At 41.0% G+C, this 19183-nt stretch overlaps 2 protein-coding genes across 4 annotated transcripts in view; both read left to right on the top strand.

Annotated features, from left to right (window-relative positions):
• The window catches only part of PHLPP2 (PH domain and leucine rich repeat protein phosphatase 2), a 34394-nt gene that overhangs the window by 4602 nt on the left and 10609 nt on the right, over window positions 1-19183 (top strand). For all 3 annotated transcript variants that reach the window (XM_068203298.1, XM_068203296.1, XM_068203295.1), the window contains exons 3-12: window positions 2782-2915; window positions 7084-7274; window positions 7690-7815; window positions 8904-9058; window positions 13105-13251; window positions 14806-15036; window positions 15779-15981; window positions 16484-16544; window positions 17069-17164; window positions 18457-18612. In XM_068203298.1, the coding sequence (XP_068059399.1) occupies window positions 2782-2915; window positions 7084-7274; window positions 7690-7815; window positions 8904-9058; window positions 13105-13251; window positions 14806-15036; window positions 15779-15981; window positions 16484-16544; window positions 17069-17164; window positions 18457-18612 (1500 nt within the window). The remainder of the gene's footprint in view (window positions 1-2781; window positions 2916-7083; window positions 7275-7689; window positions 7816-8903; window positions 9059-13104; window positions 13252-14805; window positions 15037-15778; window positions 15982-16483; window positions 16545-17068; window positions 17165-18456; window positions 18613-19183) is intronic.
• The window catches only part of TAT (tyrosine aminotransferase), a 44091-nt gene continuing 30197 nt past the window's right edge, over window positions 5290-19183 (top strand). Inside the window, exon 1 of the mRNA XM_068203308.1 lies at window positions 5290-5293. The gene's annotated coding sequence lies outside the window, so the exon portion shown is untranslated. The remainder of the gene's footprint in view (window positions 5294-19183) is intronic.

Consider the following 19183-nt stretch of genomic DNA (forward strand, 5'->3'; position numbering starts at 1 on the left):
GAAGTCAGCATTGTTCAGTGCAATCTATTATTTATTCATTCCAGTTTCTAATAGCTTGCCTGTTACAGGAGACAGATACACAGGTTTGTCACTTCCAAGATTACCTCATAAAGCTCTTTTAACAGTGTGGTGGTGTGTTCACTGGTATATGTTTCTATAGCAAAAACTATTAATTGATAAGATAAACATCAGCTACATATTTGTAGATGTACTTGGCTCTGAGCTTGTAAATCCTGGCAGAAAGTCCTAAAAAGAGCTAAGATCTTTAATTTGAACTTAAGAAATCTCTGCAAAGAAAGAAGAATTGATGGCATTTCGCTCTTTTGAACCAATCTCTTGTCCCGTATTCATTGTACAAAACAGACAAAGAAATAGCATTTAATAAGTCAGCTTTTCATGCTTATTGTGCAGGAATTCCATCTTAGCTGACATCAGCTTATTAGTGAATAGGAGCTCCAACAGACAATTTCTGAAGAGAGAGGAAAGGGGTTATCTGATATACAGCCTTCTGGCTAGTAAGTAGATGCATTTCTGTGTAAAACAGAAGTGTGGAGCAGACTTGCCCAAAACAGGCTTGGTGAGCATTGAGCAGTAAGAACTAATTTTCTGGGTCAGCTGCATAGCAACTACATTGCCTTTTCAGGCTATAAACTTTGTTTGAGAGTAATCCTTCTTCTGATCCAGAGGTCCTGTATGTGAAGTCAGAGTTGCAATGTATCTGCTTAAAATACCTGAGTCGTTTTACTTCTTGAGGTGTGTCTTGGTGATTCCAGAGGAAACCTGGATGACTAGGTACTTGTGAATGGTGCATGTTTTATGAAATCAGTCCTTCCTTAATTATTTGATGACATTTGTAAAGCTGTCAGTAATAGTGGAAATACTCTGATATAATAATTTAAAACAATCAGAAATGTTCTTATTCTTAAGAAGAGATGAGAAGAAGCGGAAAAGTTTGGTACATACAGCAATGAAATGTTTCCCATTAAGACACACGGTATAAATAATGTATGCAAGTCAACAGTGTTTAGTGGAAAATAGGTCCTACCTAGCAAATTTGATCTTGATGCTTCGAAATTTCAAGCTTAGTTGCCAAAGGTGGGATGGTTGGAGTAGATGAACTTTAAAGGCCCTTCCTACCCAAAATGCCTGAGGTTCTGTGTTCTGATGTCACGGGGAGAAAAGCAATGCACAAACCAGTAAAACTCATTGGCTAATATCTTACAAACTGGAAACTGTTATTCAGCATAAGCATCTTGTTTTGGGTGAGGAGCTGTTTGAAGGAAGAAATGTAAACTTCCCTTGTTCCGTTTGCTCTGTTAATAACCTGTGGCTAAAAGGTAAGAACTCAGGAGGGCGTGGATGGAGGGAGTGATGGGAACTGAGAAGTCAGTGCAGCAGATTGCTCTAGATGGTTTAGCATGCAGTATTCCCTGGAAAACACTGCTTTTCAGTATCACTGGGTAGATTTATGTAAAAGACAAGTGTACTAAATACTGCAAAGGAGAGGAAGGAGGCTAGAAGTTGTCAAAAGATGCACTTCAGGAGGACCTGTGCATTGGAGGGATATGAGTCTAGAGCAGGTTTAATTCAAGAACAGAAAAGTGTTTGAGTTGAACCAGTATGTGTGGTTTTGTGAAGTCAGTGCATGGATACAGGGAGCAATCATTTTAGTGCTTACAGAGTAGCGAGAAACTAAAAAAAAAATGGTGGTAAAAATGCTTTTGAATCAAAGTAGACCCACTCTACTACAAGAATAGTTTTAAAAGGACCTTGCGCCTCATACTGGAGAGGAAGTTTGAAATGTTTAGTGACATGGTTTATAAACTCCTGTTTAAAGAAGAGGTGACCATTGAGATCCAGTGACTGTAATCTGAAGCTAGGCACTTTTAGATGAAAAATGGGGATTTTTAATGTTGGATAATGAGTAGACCATTGGAACAATATATTTTAACTCCTATGTAACCTTTTCAGTGCTTAATATTTTACACTGATTTTTTTTTCCTAAAATAAAACTTGTAATTTAGCAAGAAACTTGTTGTTTTTATTGAAGAAAATCACAATACAGGGTCCCTGGAAAAAGTGAGAAGAGAGGATCAGAAAACATGTTTTCCATTCTGAATATACTGAATTTGATGTTTCACAACAACATTTGATGTTGCTCTTATTGCTGTTAATTCAAGCTAGCCACTGAGTCCTTCCTGTGTTCTGCCATAGTTCGAAAACATCCTTTTAAATATACTAGTTGAGTTAACTTGCCAAAGCATAAGAATCTAGCCACTGAAGTGAGCTGAAGAGAGTAGGAAATTTGTCTTACATTTGTTTTGGGGTATTTTTAATGATTCTTCATGAGGATTCTTCAAATGCTTTGCTCTAAGCTGCATTCAGAAGAAAAATCTAAGAGTCCTTTTATATTTTTGAGGCATTATACATAGGGGCTTTTAATTACTTGGCAGCTGCTTTTTTGGCATTTTTGGTTTTGTGTCTTGTCATGGGTTCCTCCTGGTGCTCCTTAAATCATGAATTAGAAATAACTCACCATGAACTCTGTGGCTTATGCCAATTGCTGTTTCTCTGTGTTTCTCTTCTGCAATGTAATTCACAAGTCCTGCAGTTATTAAGTGCTGTTTGTCGAGCAGGGAGCAGAGACCCAAGAGTCTGTGCTTGCCAGACCTTTTCAGAGGAGCAGAACAGACAGTGTCAGTATTCCTCATGCTTTAGCAGTACTGAGACTTGTTTAATCTGTTTTGCATTCTCAAACTTCTTTCTTGTGTGTTTTGACAGGAGGCTGGAGCCCACAGAAAAACCCCTTCAGATTGTGTATGACTACTTGGCTGGGTTGGGTTTTGATGATCCTCTCAGAGTGCAGGAAGAGGCAGCAAACTCTGATCTCAGCTGTATGATTCGCTTTTACAGTGGTAAGAAATTGTGTGTGTGCACACTGTCACTGTTTCTGCAGCTGTAACTATGAGCTGGAACTCAGCTAAAGCCTGAGTCATCAGCCTGTTGGGTTTGTAGATGTCTACATCAAGCACCTGTAGTGCCAGTAAGCATTTCTTAAAATAAAACATTTTAAAGATTAAAAAAAAAAAAGATAAAAAAAGATAAAAGATTTTTTTTAAGATTAAAAAAATCACACTTCTGTAGTTTTCTTGATCCTGTCCTTGACTTGAGAAAAGACAGGTCCACAGGAGGGCGCAAGATCGCTCTGTTGTCTTTAGATTCAAATATTGCAACTGATGACTTAGAGCTCCCACTGGGAGTTCTGTTTAGATGTGCATGAGGATTGTACTTACAAAAAGCTTATGGATACGGCCAAGGAAGCTTCTGGTCAAGTACCCCCACAGCCTTTAATTAGTGAAGAGTGAGGGTGCCAGCTGGTTAATAATAACGCAGGCTGCTGTCAGAGCCCTAGGATTAGGGCACTGGCTTACAGAAGCAAGACTTTGGAGTGTGGCCTGTTGAATTGGTTTGGGCAGGATACAGTATACACGAGGAGCCACAGATAACAGGCATAGGCTTGTGGGCATGTGATACTAGCAGTTAAAAAGGGAATTCACTGAAGTTAACAGGAAATCTAAAAGAAATGAGGGTGAGGAAAGATAATAAGGAAATTATTTCCCTACTTGTAAGTACTTCACCTGTGTATTTTTTGCATTTCAGAGAAAAAAAAATCAAGATGCTTTCAATGGAAAATTGTTCTTGCATTGTGGATCTGGGCAGCCAGGCTAAGCTGCTAGCCATCTTTTGGTTATTCAGTGTCAAAAAAATGCGTTTATAAGAAATCAGCTTCTTCACCCTGCTAGCTGAGACAAACCCCTTCTGTCTGGGAGCTATGTGTAAGAACAGGCAAAACAGTGTGGATACTGTATACACCACATATATACAAGCATATATATATGTATATATGCATGCAAAACATGGAGTGTAACAGATGGAAAGAAGTGTGACATGCGTAGTCTGGATTTATGGAGCAAGGAAGAGGGAGTCAGAAGTTACTTTAGCTGGAAGGAGTAGAGGCATCAAGGATAGGGGTATGGAGAACTTTTGAGGAAAATACGAAAGCTTGGGTATGTCAAGCAGGAACTGCTGATGATTCACGAACAGTGACTCAACTTCATGGAACCAAGTAGATAGAAAATGTAATTGAGTAGTTTCAGTCAGCATGGGTGGCTGGTCTGCTTAGAAGAAAGCAATGAAAGAAGAAGTATAAGGGTTGAAGTGTGTTGAGGAGACCTGCTTTAAGGAAGTACAAGCAAATGCTGACAAAGTGATTCTCAAAGATAGGGGAGGAATTAGAGGGAATGCTATGGAGGACGATACAATAATTTTGCAAAGTCTGCAGCTGACAACATAAGGGAGGAAGTAATGTATTTTACACAGAAGATTTTTTCTTACTATCGTGCTATCACAGACTGGTTTGGGTTGGAAGGAATCTTAAAGATCATCTAGTTCCACCCTCCTGTCATAGGCAGGGACACTTTCCACTAGACCAGGTTTCTCCAAGCCCCACCCAGCCTGACCTTGGACAGTTCCAGAGGTGGAGCAGCCACAGCTTCTCTGGGCAGCCTGTGCTAGGGCCTCCCCACCCTCCCCATAAAACATTTCTTCCTTATGTCCAGTGTAAATTTGCCCTCTTTCAGTTTAGAAACATGGCCCATTCTTCTGCCACTATAGGCCTTCATAAAATGTCTCTCTATGCCTTTCTTATAAGCTGCCTTTATAGATAGAAAAGCTGCAAGAAGGCCTTCCCAGAGCCTTCTCTTCTCCAGGCTGAATAACCCCAACTCTCTCAGCCTGTCTCCATAGGAGAGGTGTTCCAGCCACCTAGCTGTGTCCACAGCTGCCCTGTGACCCACTCTAGGATAGATGTCATGGTTTTGGAGCAGAGGGTGAAACTGGAGGATTGGTGCAGCTGCAGAGTAATGCTTGGAACAGTGCTGCTGCGGCAGTTTGTGGTAGGATACCACTTTTAGTCCCACAATAATGTTTTCTTACAAGTGTGGGGCTGGTCTTTCAGCTTGGTGAAATCAGAGCAATTTTTTCTCTGGATTCTTACAGTTTCTCACCAGTAAAGGACATCTTATGTCAAACTTTGTGTGTGTGAAACAAAACTATTGTTGCAAATAAACAACTACGTGTTTCAGCTAAATTCAGCCAGTTATGTACATCAAGACAGCACTTTAGATTTGGCAAGCTGATGTCTAACTGAGAAACAATATTACAGCTTGAGTTCGCAGTTAACTGTTTGCTCCTGATAAATGTTTGGAGTATGGTTTTCTTATTCAGGCTTGCTGTGTGATCAGTGTGACCTGCTTACTCCACGTAGCATCAGTTTGAACATCCAGCCCAGCACCCCAGGAGTATGCCAGGAGCAGCTGGACCTTAGTGCCAATCAGCTCTGAAACCCCTTCATATGCTACCAGTTTCTCTTTCAGTTAGAGTATTGTGAGCTCCAAATCCTCTGTCACCCCGACTCCAGAAGCTGAATGGTTGGCCTTGAGCATGTCCAGTAGGGCAGCAACTGGCAGCAGTCTGACTCCAGTCCAGTCTGAGTAGTTGCAGTGGCTTGTCACAGGGTTGGAGTAGCTGCAAATAGTTGCTTCTCCCTAAACAAGACCTGAACCACGTTCATGGTGCCTAGCAATAGGGAATCACACTGATCTCAACATCCCGAGGATATTAGAAATTCCCAAATGCTGTTGTAATTAACCTGGAGGAGAAAAGGAGGATGTGGGAAGTGTCCACTCCCTAGGTGGGCTCTCTGAGGAGAAAAGGCAAATGGTGTCATTATTGATATTTTCCACTAAATGGCACCAGAGCACAAAGGTTAAGGGCCTTGCTGAGCACACAGACCAGATTACAAAATACCACACCGTAACCTTAACCCAGCCTTTACAGCAGATAAGGTGTTACATAATGCAGTCTTGAGAACAAGTGCAACAAAATTGAGCAAGCCAATCAATATTGTGACCAGCCACTGTTAAACCAGTACAATAACTGCTTATAGCAAATCTCTTTTAACACACTCTGGTCAGATCTGTCTCTGCCCTTAGTGCACCAGGTCTGGCACCTAAAAGGACTGTTGTGGTTTAACCTCAGCCACCCAATAAGCACCACTCATCTGCTCACGCACTGCTTCCCCCATGGGATGGGAAGGAGAATGGGGAAAAAGGTGATACCTGTGGACTGAAAACAATTTAATAATTGAAATAAAGTAAAATAATAGTAATTGTAATGAAAAGGGAAATAACAAAGAGAGAGGAATAAAACACAAATTATGCACAATACACTGCTCATCACACTGATGCCCTTTCTCTAGCAGTGCTCAGCCCTCCTTTCCCAATTCCTTCAGTTTGTACGCTGCATGATGTTCTATGGTGTGAAATATCCCCTTTGCAAGTTTGGATCACCTGGTCCAACCATGCTTCCTTGCAGTTTCTTGTGCATCTGCTTGCTGCAGAGAAAGAGACACTGTAAGGTCCTTGACTTGGGTGAGCTCTGCTGAACCAACCGAAACAGCAGTTTTTTTAGTGGGTTTTTTTTTTATGTTACCAACATTATTCTCACACTGAAGCCAAAACACAGCCTTGTACCATCTGCCAGGAAGAAAATGAATTGTCTCTCGGGCAAAACCAGGATAGTAATCTTCAGGGAAAGAACTTCCTTTTTAGTTGATTTTCCAGGCCTTCCTTTAAAGTCTAGTAGAAACCACTTATTTAATGATTTTTGTGACTTTAGCTGACTCAACAAAAATTTAAAATTGCTTTTCTGTTGCATTTGAATGAAGGATATTTGGCAAGCATGTGGATTTGCTAAGGTCTGTAACTACCTGGATTAAAAACACGCTGCATGGCAACCATTCTAACATTGTTCTGGGAGGCACAAATGGTGCTGCCCAGCTGCTGTTCCTGCGCTGACTGAGAATGTTACTTGTCCTCTGCACAAGACTTTCTTTTAAAGTGCAATTTGTCCGCTTGTTCTTTACAACAACTGCTTTTGCATGTTAGATCCGTGTTATTTGTACTCACAGATGAGTATGAAGAACATATGGACACTAAATGCTAATGTCCCCTTTTTCTTCAGAAAAGCCATGCCAAGTGGAACAGTTGGATCGCATCCTGCTCTCTGGAGTCTATAACGTACGCAAAGGAAAGACCCAGCTGCACAAGTGGGCAGAGCGCTCAGTCACTCTCTGTGGTACCTGCCTCATTGTGTCCTCAGTGAAGGACAGCCATGCAGGGAAGATGCACATCTTGCCTCTCATTGGAGGGAAGGTAAGACTTATTTTTTGGTTAGTTCCCTGTAGCCTGGGAAGGAAGAAGAAATGGTAGTGAGGGGAATTGCCCATAAGAGATTAATGTAGGCTTTTTTAACAGATTACTGCATTAATGTGCCCAACCTCTTTCTACTTGCTTTGCTTAGGTAGTAGTCTGAAGACTAATAAAATGAAGAAACACTAGTTCAGCTTTCACAGCAGTAGCCAATGTGAATGGGCACTCTGGAAATTACTACTTCTTGTATCCATTTCAGCAGAAAGATGTTAAGCAGGATTTACTTCTGTGTGACTGCAGCTATATTTTCAGCAAAATGCAGTGTTACTGGTGGTCAGTAATACTTCACCCTAGACTTCAGGTCAGTTGTAATTGCCGGCGCTTAGGCAGACTGTTGTTGTCAATTCTCCCTCTGCAGGTGGAAGAGATGAAACGTCGGCAGTACACCCTTGCTTTCACGTCTGCTGGAGCCCAAGCTCAGACATACCATGTTTCCTTTGAAACACTGGCAGAGTGCCAGCGGTGGCACCGGCAAGCATCCACGGTGAGGTCATGGGGACAGTGTGGTTGGGATGCTGTGTGCAGGGTACACCACAGGAAGGGTATTCTGATACAAGCTTGATCTGCAGTCAGAGATGAAGCTAGGATGCTGGAAGAAGTATCCAGGACATTTTCCAGCTTTATTTCCTTCATGCTCTGGGCCACAGAGATTTTTCTCTTAGCCTTCTCTTTTTCTCTACCTGTGCAACAATGCCGAGCTGTAGTTCTGTGCTGTTTTAACCCCTGCTGCACCTACAAGACTAACTTAATCACAGGTCCCTAGAGCAAACCACAGGGACTGACTGACTTTACAGCCGTAGACACCTACACATTGCATTTGTTGCCATACTTGAATGTGCCTGAAGTATGGACCTGGACATTCACAGGGCTGCCCTGAGGTTTGAGTTGCAAGAGACACTGTAGGTCAGCAAGGATAGTATGAAATACAAAATGAGTTCAGGATAAGGCAGGTAATAAAATGTCAAAGTAAGCACCAAAGACCTCAAAACAAAACATGCTTTATGAAAGGACATGAGATTTGCAGAGGCTTTATGAAATGTTGCAAAACCATAATTTATGAAGCCTTTTTATAACAAGTTATGTTTCAAATTTTTTACTCTCAACAAGCTAATAAAAGAGAGAAGTAGCTAAAAGTACAGAAGAAGCAGCTATGCTAGGCAGAGGTTCTGTAAACCTCAAAGAACTGAACTGGAAAATCAACTGCTTCCTGTTGCTTCTGGCACCTTTGTAAGGCACTTGAGATTATGCTTTCTCAATAGAGTTTCCTGAAAGATCTGTTTTCCTCTATTACACTGGCTCTCTTAGAGCCTAGCCTTTAGGCAGTGTGCCCAGTGCACATACAGAGCAAGGCTTTGTGTGAATCCTGACTGGTGTCCAGCTATGCATCCTTGTCAGGGATGTAGCAAAGGGCATAGGCTTGTACTTCATGGACTCCCATTTCCTGCATGGACTCTACCTGGTAGGTTCAAGGGATTCTTTTGTGTTCTTGCAAATTGTTTATTACTTGTATTCTTTGGCCTTCCATTAGACTTAATTTGTTGCACAGCTGCAGCCTTTTCTTTTTCTTTTCAGATTGTGTCTATGCGATTTAGCATGGTTGATCTTTCATGCTACAGCCTTGAGGAAGTACCAGAGCACCTCTTCTACAGTCAAGACATCACCTACCTCAACTTACGCCACAATTTTATGAGAACAAGTGGAGCAGGGAGTCTTGACTCTCTTTGCAGGTCTGCAAAGAATCATTTTTCTTCTGCATTTGGAGTCCTTGACATGTGGATACAGGAATGAAGTATTGCCTGTTCTCTTGGGGACGGTAAAAAAATTGATCCTTAGAAAGCTCTAACAAGTGAGGGGGTTGGAAGCAGAACTGGGCAGCACAAACAGGAATAAACTTCCAACAATTTATAGTATTCATGAGCTCCCTTCCACAGATTCTGTGCTAACTCTTATTTGAGATAAGCCTCGTGGGGTGACATGCCATTTGTATGGACAAGATGCAATAGTAATATTAGGCTGCTTGCTAAGGAGAGAACATCTTGGGGTATAAAATAAAAGGCAAGGAAAAGCATAATGCTGCTGTTGTGAATAAGTGTCTGTAGGAAGAAGTTTAGGTCTGAAAAACCCTGTTTTGGCAAGTTCTTAATGTGTATTTGGAATTGGCAGAGGGCCTGTGAGACTCCAGCTTTGCTTTGGAAACTTGTGATGATCTGCTTTTAAGAGAGTAGCAGTTGTGTGATGGTATGGAAGCATGATGTAGTCATCTTAGGTAAGTGAAGGAGTCTTACAAAAATATTTTTAAATTAATTTCCCAAAATCATAAAAATCTAGAGGGAGATTAGTCTGTTGATATGTATACCAGCCATGCTAAATAGAATTCAAGGAGTTGCTCTATGAATTTTGAAAACTGTTAGGAAGCTTATAGTAATATTGTCCAATGGCTCTGTCTGGAACACATTTCCCTAAGGAAAATTTATTTGGAGAAACTTTGCAAAAGTGCTTTTTGGTTTTTGGTTTGGTTTGGTTTGTTGTTGTTGTGGCTTTGAGGTCTGGTTGTTTTTGTAATTTTGGTTTGTTGGGGGGTTTTTTGGCAGGGTGGGGTGGGGAAGGGGGTATTTTTGTTTTCTTTGTCTCTAGGGGCCTACCAATGTGCTAATACATTTTTCATCCTCTAGGGTAATGAGATGCCCAGGTATCTATGAGAATATACAATGAAAAAAATTGCTCACTTTTGGGAATTCTTTGCAGTTTCCTTGCGAACCAGAGTCTAGTCTGGTTTTCCAAACTTGCTTAAAAGTTTTCTAATGCTGAATTGTAATAGATTCTGTTACTGGAGAAGCTGCTTAAAATAATCTTAAGATTTTGGTTTCTACTTGTCTCTTCAAATACATTGCATGATTTTTGAAAAGCACTTTATTTTCTAAAATGGAGTATCCTTGGTTCACTGGATCAGCAAAGGAGCTTGAAATTTCTTTTGACCATGCATGTAGTCAACCAGAAATCTGACATGTCAGAAACTCAACTCTTTTCCTGGCAGTGACTATGTCTGATGAAGCTGAAATCCACAAACAAAAGCCATAAAAGAAGCTCTCGCTTCACACAATCTTGAATAAACAGATAGCATTAGGTTGCCCACATAGGGCTGCTCATTGCCTTTTGAAAAGATTTTCTGTCTGAGGTTTTTAGGATGCTTCTAAGAGTACATCACCACAACAAGACCCTTGCTCACTTGCAGTAGGTGCTCTCAGTGCATTGAGACTGTCAATTCCCAACAGCAGAATTTTTCACAATGATCAGATCTCTTCCTCTGAGCAACTTTCAAGCTCTAGGAGTCTAATTACCTACAATGATCAGATCTCTTCCTCTGAGCAACTTTCAAGCTCTAGGAGTCTAATTACCTATAACTATAACAATGGAGCAAAAATTACTGGCTAAAGGGAAAATGTTAAGCAAAGGGCATTAAATAGCCCTACCCGCTTTGTTACATCTCCTAGCTTATTTTCTATGTACTGTAGTACCTTTCAAGCATCTCCCTTATCTGAAAAACACTGAGATCTGGTCTTCATTGAGATGTGTGTGTGCACACACATGTATACATCTCCATATCTCTTGTCAGCATTCTAGCTAGTTGATACAGATTTGTGCTGGTGTGCTGTGGTGGCAGAACAGGATGTGTTAAACTTGGAATATTTCAGGGCAGCGCCTGTTTGGGCTGCTAAACAGAGGATGGTCATCCCCTGGAAGATTCACTGCTGTGTGTCCATACCCCTTTGCCGTCTCAGTATGCCCTGTGAGAGCACAAACCGTAACCTGAGGAGCCACAACAGTTTTGGAATCTTTATCCCCTGTAATACCTGGTTCATAAATACAGTTTGAATGAGAGTTGCATTTCCATTCCACTCCACTCCTACATCACTACTTGAGCTTACTGAGGCAAAGAAGAGGGAACAGAAGGAGAACTCAAAAGGCATTTGAGTATCGTCCTCCCCACTGAGTATGGAAGTGTGCTTGAGGAATCTCAGACCAAGCTGTGTCATATTCCAGTTTCCCTTCAGCTTTTGGAAACTGTAATGCCCCTCTTGTGATTGCTTTGATATTTTTGCAGACGGATGAATTCTAAACATTAGTTGTGCTGTTGTGTTTAATGCTGTATCCCTCTGAGCAGCTTCTCACTACGCTGTTAGAGAGAGAAACACTGCTTGGCACTAAGAACAGGTGTAGCAAAAGCCATTGCATAACTCCTGAGAAAGCAGTTTTATTAAAGCATTTGCTGATCTCAAACCCTAAGAGCCGCGACCTGTCCTAAATCTCTTTAAGTTGAACCAGCTAATGAGATTGTTCAAATCTTTAGGTTCATCCTCATTGTTTCCTTCTTTTCCAATACTGTGGTGGAGTTCTGTATGCAAATTTCTAATTTTTCTATCATTGTTATGTCTTTGCATTATCCTTCCTTTGAGGAAGGCTTTTACCAACATAGCATCTTTTTCTCTTTGGCTTTCAGTTGCAGTACAAGAGAGTCTGTGGCTGCAGCAAACAAAAATGCCTGTGCCCTTATTCATGTGATGGGGTGCTCAAAGCAAACAACTCATGTCCAAGTTTCAGCTATGCTCCCTCCTTGTTGTTCAAAAGAACACCACCACCCACTGTTATAAAGCAAAATGGAGAAATATTATGCATAGTTCCTACACAGATCATTACAAGTATTTTGAATCCAAAAAAGGTCACTATAAAGAAGAAAACAACTCCAAAACCTTTCAGTCCTATATTTCAAGACATCTCAAGCTAGAAGTAATATTCTCCCTCAAGCTAATTAACCTTGGTTTTGTTACTGATATTAGAACATTGGCTTCAAAATAAGAGCTACTCACCAATGTCTGGGAAAAGCAGGGTTGGGGAGGCAGATAAATAACTGCATGTTTCCAAGAAGTAGTTCTCTGGTACATGAAATTTGCAGTTATTTCGTAGAAGTGAGATATTAATTTCCCCACTGAATTAATTTTTGGTGGTTCCAGTTTGGGATGAAGAGGCTTTTACTTGGGGAACAATACTTTTGCTTCCTGTAAAAGGAGGCAGGAACTCTTGGAGGAGAACCCTGCTGTATGTTACCCCAGCCATGCTAAGTTCCTTCTCTCTCTTTGGACCTAGCATGGTGATTGAAGGAGCTAGAAATAGGTAACCATTTCTCAAGCACTGGTGGGACTGTAGTGTCTGTGGGATGTCTGTACTTGGGGCAGTAGGTGGGATGCAGTCTGCTGAGCAAGGCGCACTGTAGTAGTGCAATCTTGTTCAAGGACCTCTGGGTGCAGGTCTTGGGTTTTCCCAGCATGAAGCATGTGCTTTCTTAGTCTTCCCTTTTACAGCTTGGCTTGGCTTTCTGTTTTATTCTCAGATTAGTCCTAGTGAATGTTTTCAGCTCCTCTTTTCCCAAACTCTGTAATTGTAGGCTCTTACTGTAGTTAATTCTTTTAAGGTAAATTTTTTGAACAGAGCCTTTTAGTCACCTTCATCTTAGTAGCAGTCACTAGGACGAAGCTTGGAAAGTCGGTGTAGAAGGTTGTTATCAGTTCCTGCAGTAAACCCATGGTATTTGATCACTTTCAGCATGACAGCTGAGAAAAGTATCAATGACTTAAACCCAAATTTATGCAGAAAGTCCTGTAATGAGTTAGCTGACTGTATCACCAGTGTACAGACTTAAGAATTCTTTATGACTGGTTTGTGTATTTTTGCTTTTAGACATGTAGGTTTGTGAATTAACTAGTGTTCTTGCTAATAGGTTTTCTCAATTGAAGAGTCTGAACTTGTCTCATAATAGACTGGGAGAGTTTCCTGTATCACTGTGTGAGATCTCTACTCTGACAGAGCTTAATATTTCCTGTAATGGACTTCATTACTTGCCAAGTCAGATTGGCAAACTGTTGAAGTGAGTATGTTCTTTACATCTGTGATCATAAATATCCTTGGTGGCTCAGCTGAGCACTGCTGATGTGCAGGTACTGTTTCTGAAAGTGTGAATTCTAGGGCAGCCTGTTTTGCCCATGAAGGCTGAATGATTAATTTGACTCCAGCAGGAGGTCAAGAACTAAGATATTCAATCCCTTAATCACTACTAGGAAAACATCACAACTGCTAGTACAGAAAAGATGAGGAAACTTGATGCAGATAAAGCACTGAAGGCAATTGCATTGTTTCTCAAATAAGAAATAAGTCTATGTGCATTCTTCTGCAGCTTCAGAGTTGTCTGACTCTCTGCATTTATTTTTTGAAATTAATACTTTCGGTACTGATGCAATTTCTATTGAAGTTTTAATTTATTGTAGAAAACTTTTCTGTGGTAACTTCTCACGGGGTCTAGTGATTTTTGTCAGCACTGGTATGTTTGATGATGTTCTACAGAATTGGCTGCTTTTGTGTTAGAGGATTTTAAAGTGAAAATACTTGAGCAATCCCCTCTCAAAATTTTGTCTTAACGTGTTTGCTGGAGCCTTGTCCATTTTCCCCGGTAGCTACCCCAAATGCATAAGAGCTTAAGCTTAGGTAAATTTAATTGCAAGACTGTTTGTACATTTAGATAAACATTGATAGATGTTTATCTAAATGTATATATAGATAAACATCAATATTGAACTGTTGGTTTATTGTGGCCTGCTTTTCTTCCAGCTTGTATCTTTAAAAAAGGAGTGTCTGCATCCACACTGGCTGTGAGCAAGTAATTTCCAGAATGATCTTTTAGCCATATGCAAACTGTGAGGAAAAAGTTATATTTAGGCTTACACTTCCTGGAGGCTTACAGCTTAGTTATGGGTCTGGTTATCTTGATGACTCCTTGAGCCCTTATTCATAAGAATTTTTGTGGCCTCAGATTTCATTGCTACCACCACTAAACACAGAAAGGTCTCTGTTGGAACATAATCATAATGAGGGAATTGTATATTTGGGATCTGAGTCTCAAAAGCCATACAAGCTTTGAAACAATTCATCATACCAACAGAAAGTTACCTTATTCTTTTCTGAGTGTGTGTTGAAATGGACAATTAGAGTGTAAAAATCTTCTACTAGTGCATTAGTGTGGTAGGAGGTGTGATTAAACTGTGCCATTTGTAGAAAATCAAGTAATTAAGTGAATATCTTTCATTTACAATGTAAGTACTGATTTGTATTTTGCTTGTGTTAACTTACAATCTTTGGCACAACCGGAAGTGCCAAGCCTATTACATGTGTGATCATCATCAGTACATCAGTACTTTATCATCATCAGTAACTTATCAACATCAAAAAAAAAAAAAAAAAAGTTATGTGTATAACTTTACCAACATCAGTAACTTTATGTGTATAAGAATAAAATTAGCTGTTAGGAACCTTTAAAAATAACCGCACTGAGACCAGCTAACTATACGAGAAAATTCACTGAAAATACAAAATGTGATATTCACTACTCTTTGCAGAACTATTTTCTTTCTCTTTTTCACTGTTGCAGTCTCCAGACCTTCTGGCTTGATGGCAATTTCCTTACATCCTTACCAGAAGAGATGGGAAACCTGCAGCAGCTCAGCTGTCTTGGGCTTTCCTTCAATAACTTCTGTGAACTGCCGGAAGTTTGTGAGAAACTTGTCACCTTAGACAAACTAGCCCTGGCAGGGAACTTGCTAGAGACCCTGGACCTGACAGTGCTGAACCGTATGGGTCACATCAAAAGTGTGGACCTGAGGTAAGGGGTGAAACTGGCAGGTGTCTATAAAACAGATTGCTACTTTCCATTTACAGCAGAGGATCTGTGCAACTTCTGGTATGTTTTGCAATAAGCTAGGTTCAGTTTTTTCTCCTGCCGATTCTTTAGCTTTTACGGAGTTCTGTTTCTGAGGGTGTGCAGAATCCACTTGGAAAAGCAAGCTTAATTGAGCAGTGCCAGATGCTGAATGTGACCCAGCCCTCTAGCTTCCTCTTGTGATTTGCTGTTACCTTGAGCATTGGTAGCTGAAGGTACCAAAACCTTGATCTCTCCTTCCCTTTTTTGCTTCCCTGCCCTAGAGATGTGATCCTGATTCTCCAGGCTGCCAACTGCAGACCTCTCAGAAAGGGACAAAGAGCTTTTTGTGTGTCACAAGGCAGTCTAGTATCTGTTCTCTGCATTAGCTTCCTGTGTCCATGCAGAGTAGCTGCCCCTTGACCTGGTTTCTGTTTTGTAGGCTGGATCTTTCTTCAGAATCTTTTAAGAATCTGGGAATCAGTAAAATGGTTATGTGTAGCAGTGTAGACAAAGGAAATGTTTTTGTTTGTATTCACTGCCTGAAATTCACCATTGCTTGTCACGCATTTCGTTGTCTGTGCTCACCGTTGGTGTTGGCCTTCACCAGAATTCTTCCTTTCCTCTTCTTTCTTCTCTCTTCTTACTGATGTCCAGTGTTCAGTGTCCTGTTTTCTGACTTTTTAACTCATCTCTGAGTGTTTAGGCTGAACAACCTGAAGAGAGCAGCAGCTGACACTCTGGAGGGGAACAAATCTGTGGCTTACATGGATTTACGAGACAATCAGATGACAGATCTGGATCTGAGCTCCTTGGTCAGCCTGGAGCAGCTGCACTGTGAGCGAAATCAGCTGAGAGAGCTGACCCTGAGCGGCTTCTCCCTTCGGGCCCTGTATGCCAACAGCAACTGTATGTCTCTTTGTCTTCTTCACCTGCCTTTTCCCTACAAGCCCTGGGAGCAAAGGAAAAGAGTCTTTTGCTCTCTCTCACGCATTAAAAAAATATTTTTGTTGGTGTTATTGTGGTGAAACCATATGTGATGGGTCAACTGAGGTTAGCTCCTACGGATCACATATGCATGGGTGTACACAGGCGGTGTAACAGTGTGGAGGTTGTGGTGTTGTGTCCAAGGAATTTGTGTGCCATTGAGGTCTCTTTGGGAGCCCACAAAGAAAAGTACAGTTCTCTCTTGTTCTGGTGCTCCACATGACAGATGGAGAAATGGATAGTGAGACACTAAAGTGCCATATGGCGGATGTATGAAGTGTGAACTCTACGGTGGGAAGTATCAGTGGGGACCTTGAGTCTCCATAAAGAAATACTGTGAGTCTCACTTGATAACTAAGCTGCATCTCTGTGCTGTTTTCTCTCTGAAGCTCTGCAATCATACTTACTTGCTTTACTTCATCAGGTCTGACAGCTGTCAATATTTATCCGGTTCCTGGTCTACTGACATGTCTAGAACTCTCTCAGTAAGTGATGATACACAACAGAATTTAAAGCAAGTATCTGGACATCTTGAGAGCATTTAAACACAATAGAACTTCAAAGCCCAGCACTAAACAATGATGAAAGTGTCCCAGACCAGAAGCCCTTCTGAACCAGTATGACCTTTTCAGGTGACTTTGTTGTCCTTCAGCTGTAGGCGGTGATCAGGAAAAAAAAAGCCAAGCAGGGACCACTGAACTTGGGGCAGCTTACTGAACAGAATGGGGGGGAGGGGATCTGTGGATCAAATACTTAGAGTAGCTCCCAGTGATCTCTGCTGTTGGTTTCATTGCCTACGTCTGCCCTTGGAGCAGCATTGTGAGACCTGCAAGATAGGATGCCCTGCCAAGTCATGAACCAGTTCAGTTTGCATTATCTGTGACTAACTCAGATGCTGTTCATTTTTTGACTTTTGCTTTTGGTTTGGCTGTCATGAAGATCATGCAGCATTCACAGTCTTTTCCATATGGAGTGCTGGTTTCTAGCTTTTCCCACTTGCTTTTCTCAGCAATCAACTACAGTGTATCCCAGACTGGGCCTGTGAAGCGAAGAAACTGGAAGTTTTGGATGTGAGCTACAACCTACTCTTGGAGCTTCCGTCAAGGTCAGAAAAACTTTGTAAATAGAGCTGAGCTTTCTTCTACAATGGCCTGTCTGGGAAGAGAAAGGCAGTGCCATTCCTGTTGCTTAATTCCTTGTTATGTCGAGATATTTACTCTCACTTACTTTATCTATGTCACATCAAAAATGCTCTATATTCAAATGTTGGAAAGAACCAGTTTCTAGGTCAGCCTTTTGAACAATAGAGGCTAGGTAATTCCATCCTGTGCTTTCGGCTGCTACTGCAGCTATTTGCACCTGACATAGAACATGCTGCTGTGATTTATATGAGTTACCATACTGTCTGTGAACACAGGTCATAGGTGAGACCCTAATACATTTTGCATCATGTCACAGAAATTTCATCTGTTACCTTTGACAGGGAGTTATCACAAAGGGACAATTCATCTGATCTCAACTGTAGCTTTCACAGTACACCATCAGCCAGCTCCTTTCTCCCTATTTCGCTTTCAGTTTCTGCAGAAATGCAGTGAATGAGAGCCAAGAATGAATACAATTTTGCAGTTATTTATCCTAGGAAGAAGCAATGCATAAACATTCTCAGCCTAATAAGGGTGTTTGGTGGGGGTGTGATTTGATGAATGACACAGTGTCTGGGTAAGTTGTACTAAAATTGTATGGAGAAGTGGTTAACAGGGAAGAAATGCAGAACCTGGGTTGGAGAAGCTGAAGCAAGGGGCGTAGGAGGTGATCAGCACTGACATTCCAGTGATTGTCACAGAAAAACTGTATACATCAAAAGCAAGGAAGGGACATAACAAGGATGTGATAATGAGAACTTAGAAGAGAATTTTAGCCAATCCAATGGATTAAAGGGACCAAATTTTAAGTATATTATGCAAATAATATTTTACTGCCTCAGAAATAATACAGGAGTGCTAAGCCGCTAGTTAAAGATTTGAATTTATGTTGGCACTGTGGAAACACTTCTTTCTACCTACAAGTGACAACAGACATTTAAAGCCTTCCTTTGTGACTTCTTTCTTTGTCTGCCTGAGAGAATGCTGGGCACATGCACACCAACTCGAATCCCAAGATACCAAACAGTAGTATTGTAGAGGGAAACGTAGATACGCATCCAAGCATCCAGAGAGACTTGAGTCATCTTACCCTGTGTATTGTTCTGCTTTGTAATTGTTTACGTTTTATGGATCAGTGTATTTTAATCATTCCCTGCTGTACAAGCAAATTAAGTGGATTAAATACTGCCTTTCCCACTCTGTGGATGTCAAGAAGAATGAACCAAGTTAAATAGAAAACCCTGTGTCTTTCTAGGATCCTCAGAAGCTTGAGTCTTCGGAAGTTGATGGTGGGGCACAATCATCTGCAGAGCCTTCCACCTCTTCTAGAACACATTCCACTGGAGGTGCTGGACCTTCAGCACAATCTGTTGACTAAACTCCCAGAGACACTCTTTGTCAAAGCTCTGAAGTGAGTGTCAGTAGCAAACATCTTTTGTCTGCATTATCCTTTGGAGTGTAAGTGCTGGAAGTGGCCCCTGTGTGACTGTCCTTGTAAGGTGTCATTTGCATAAGAGATAACAAGGTGTGCCCTTTATGAGGAGGTTATTCAGGTGCCATAAGGGAAGCCATCAAGTTGATTTGAAGGAATCAGTCCATGTTACTGTATAATTACAGGAAAACAGAAACTACCTGAAGAGCTGTGTCTTTAAAAGTAGTCGTAAGTTCAAGTGCAAAGAAAAGAAGCCAGTCAGATTCAGGTCATTGGAGAACAAGAGAGACCCTTTACAAATAAACAGTCTCTCATAGCTGTCTATTCACACATGAGTTAGCCCTTCTTTAAGTAAAGTTTTATGTTGTCTGCTTCCACCAGTATTACCCATGGGCTTTTCAGTGCTCACTGTTTACTGTAAAATGCTGTGTGCATCCACAGTGCATGTAGCTAGTAAGTCATTAGTAGACTCAAAAATCTTAATGTGAGTAGGGATGTTACAGTTTTGTCTGGCCTTCTCTCTGATACTGCTATATACACTAGCATTTGT

The sequence above is a fragment of the Anomalospiza imberbis genome, chromosome 12 (assembly GCF_031753505.1).
Source record: "Anomalospiza imberbis isolate Cuckoo-Finch-1a 21T00152 chromosome 12, ASM3175350v1, whole genome shotgun sequence".
NCBI classification, from domain to species: domain Eukaryota; kingdom Metazoa; phylum Chordata; class Aves; order Passeriformes; family Viduidae; genus Anomalospiza; species Anomalospiza imberbis.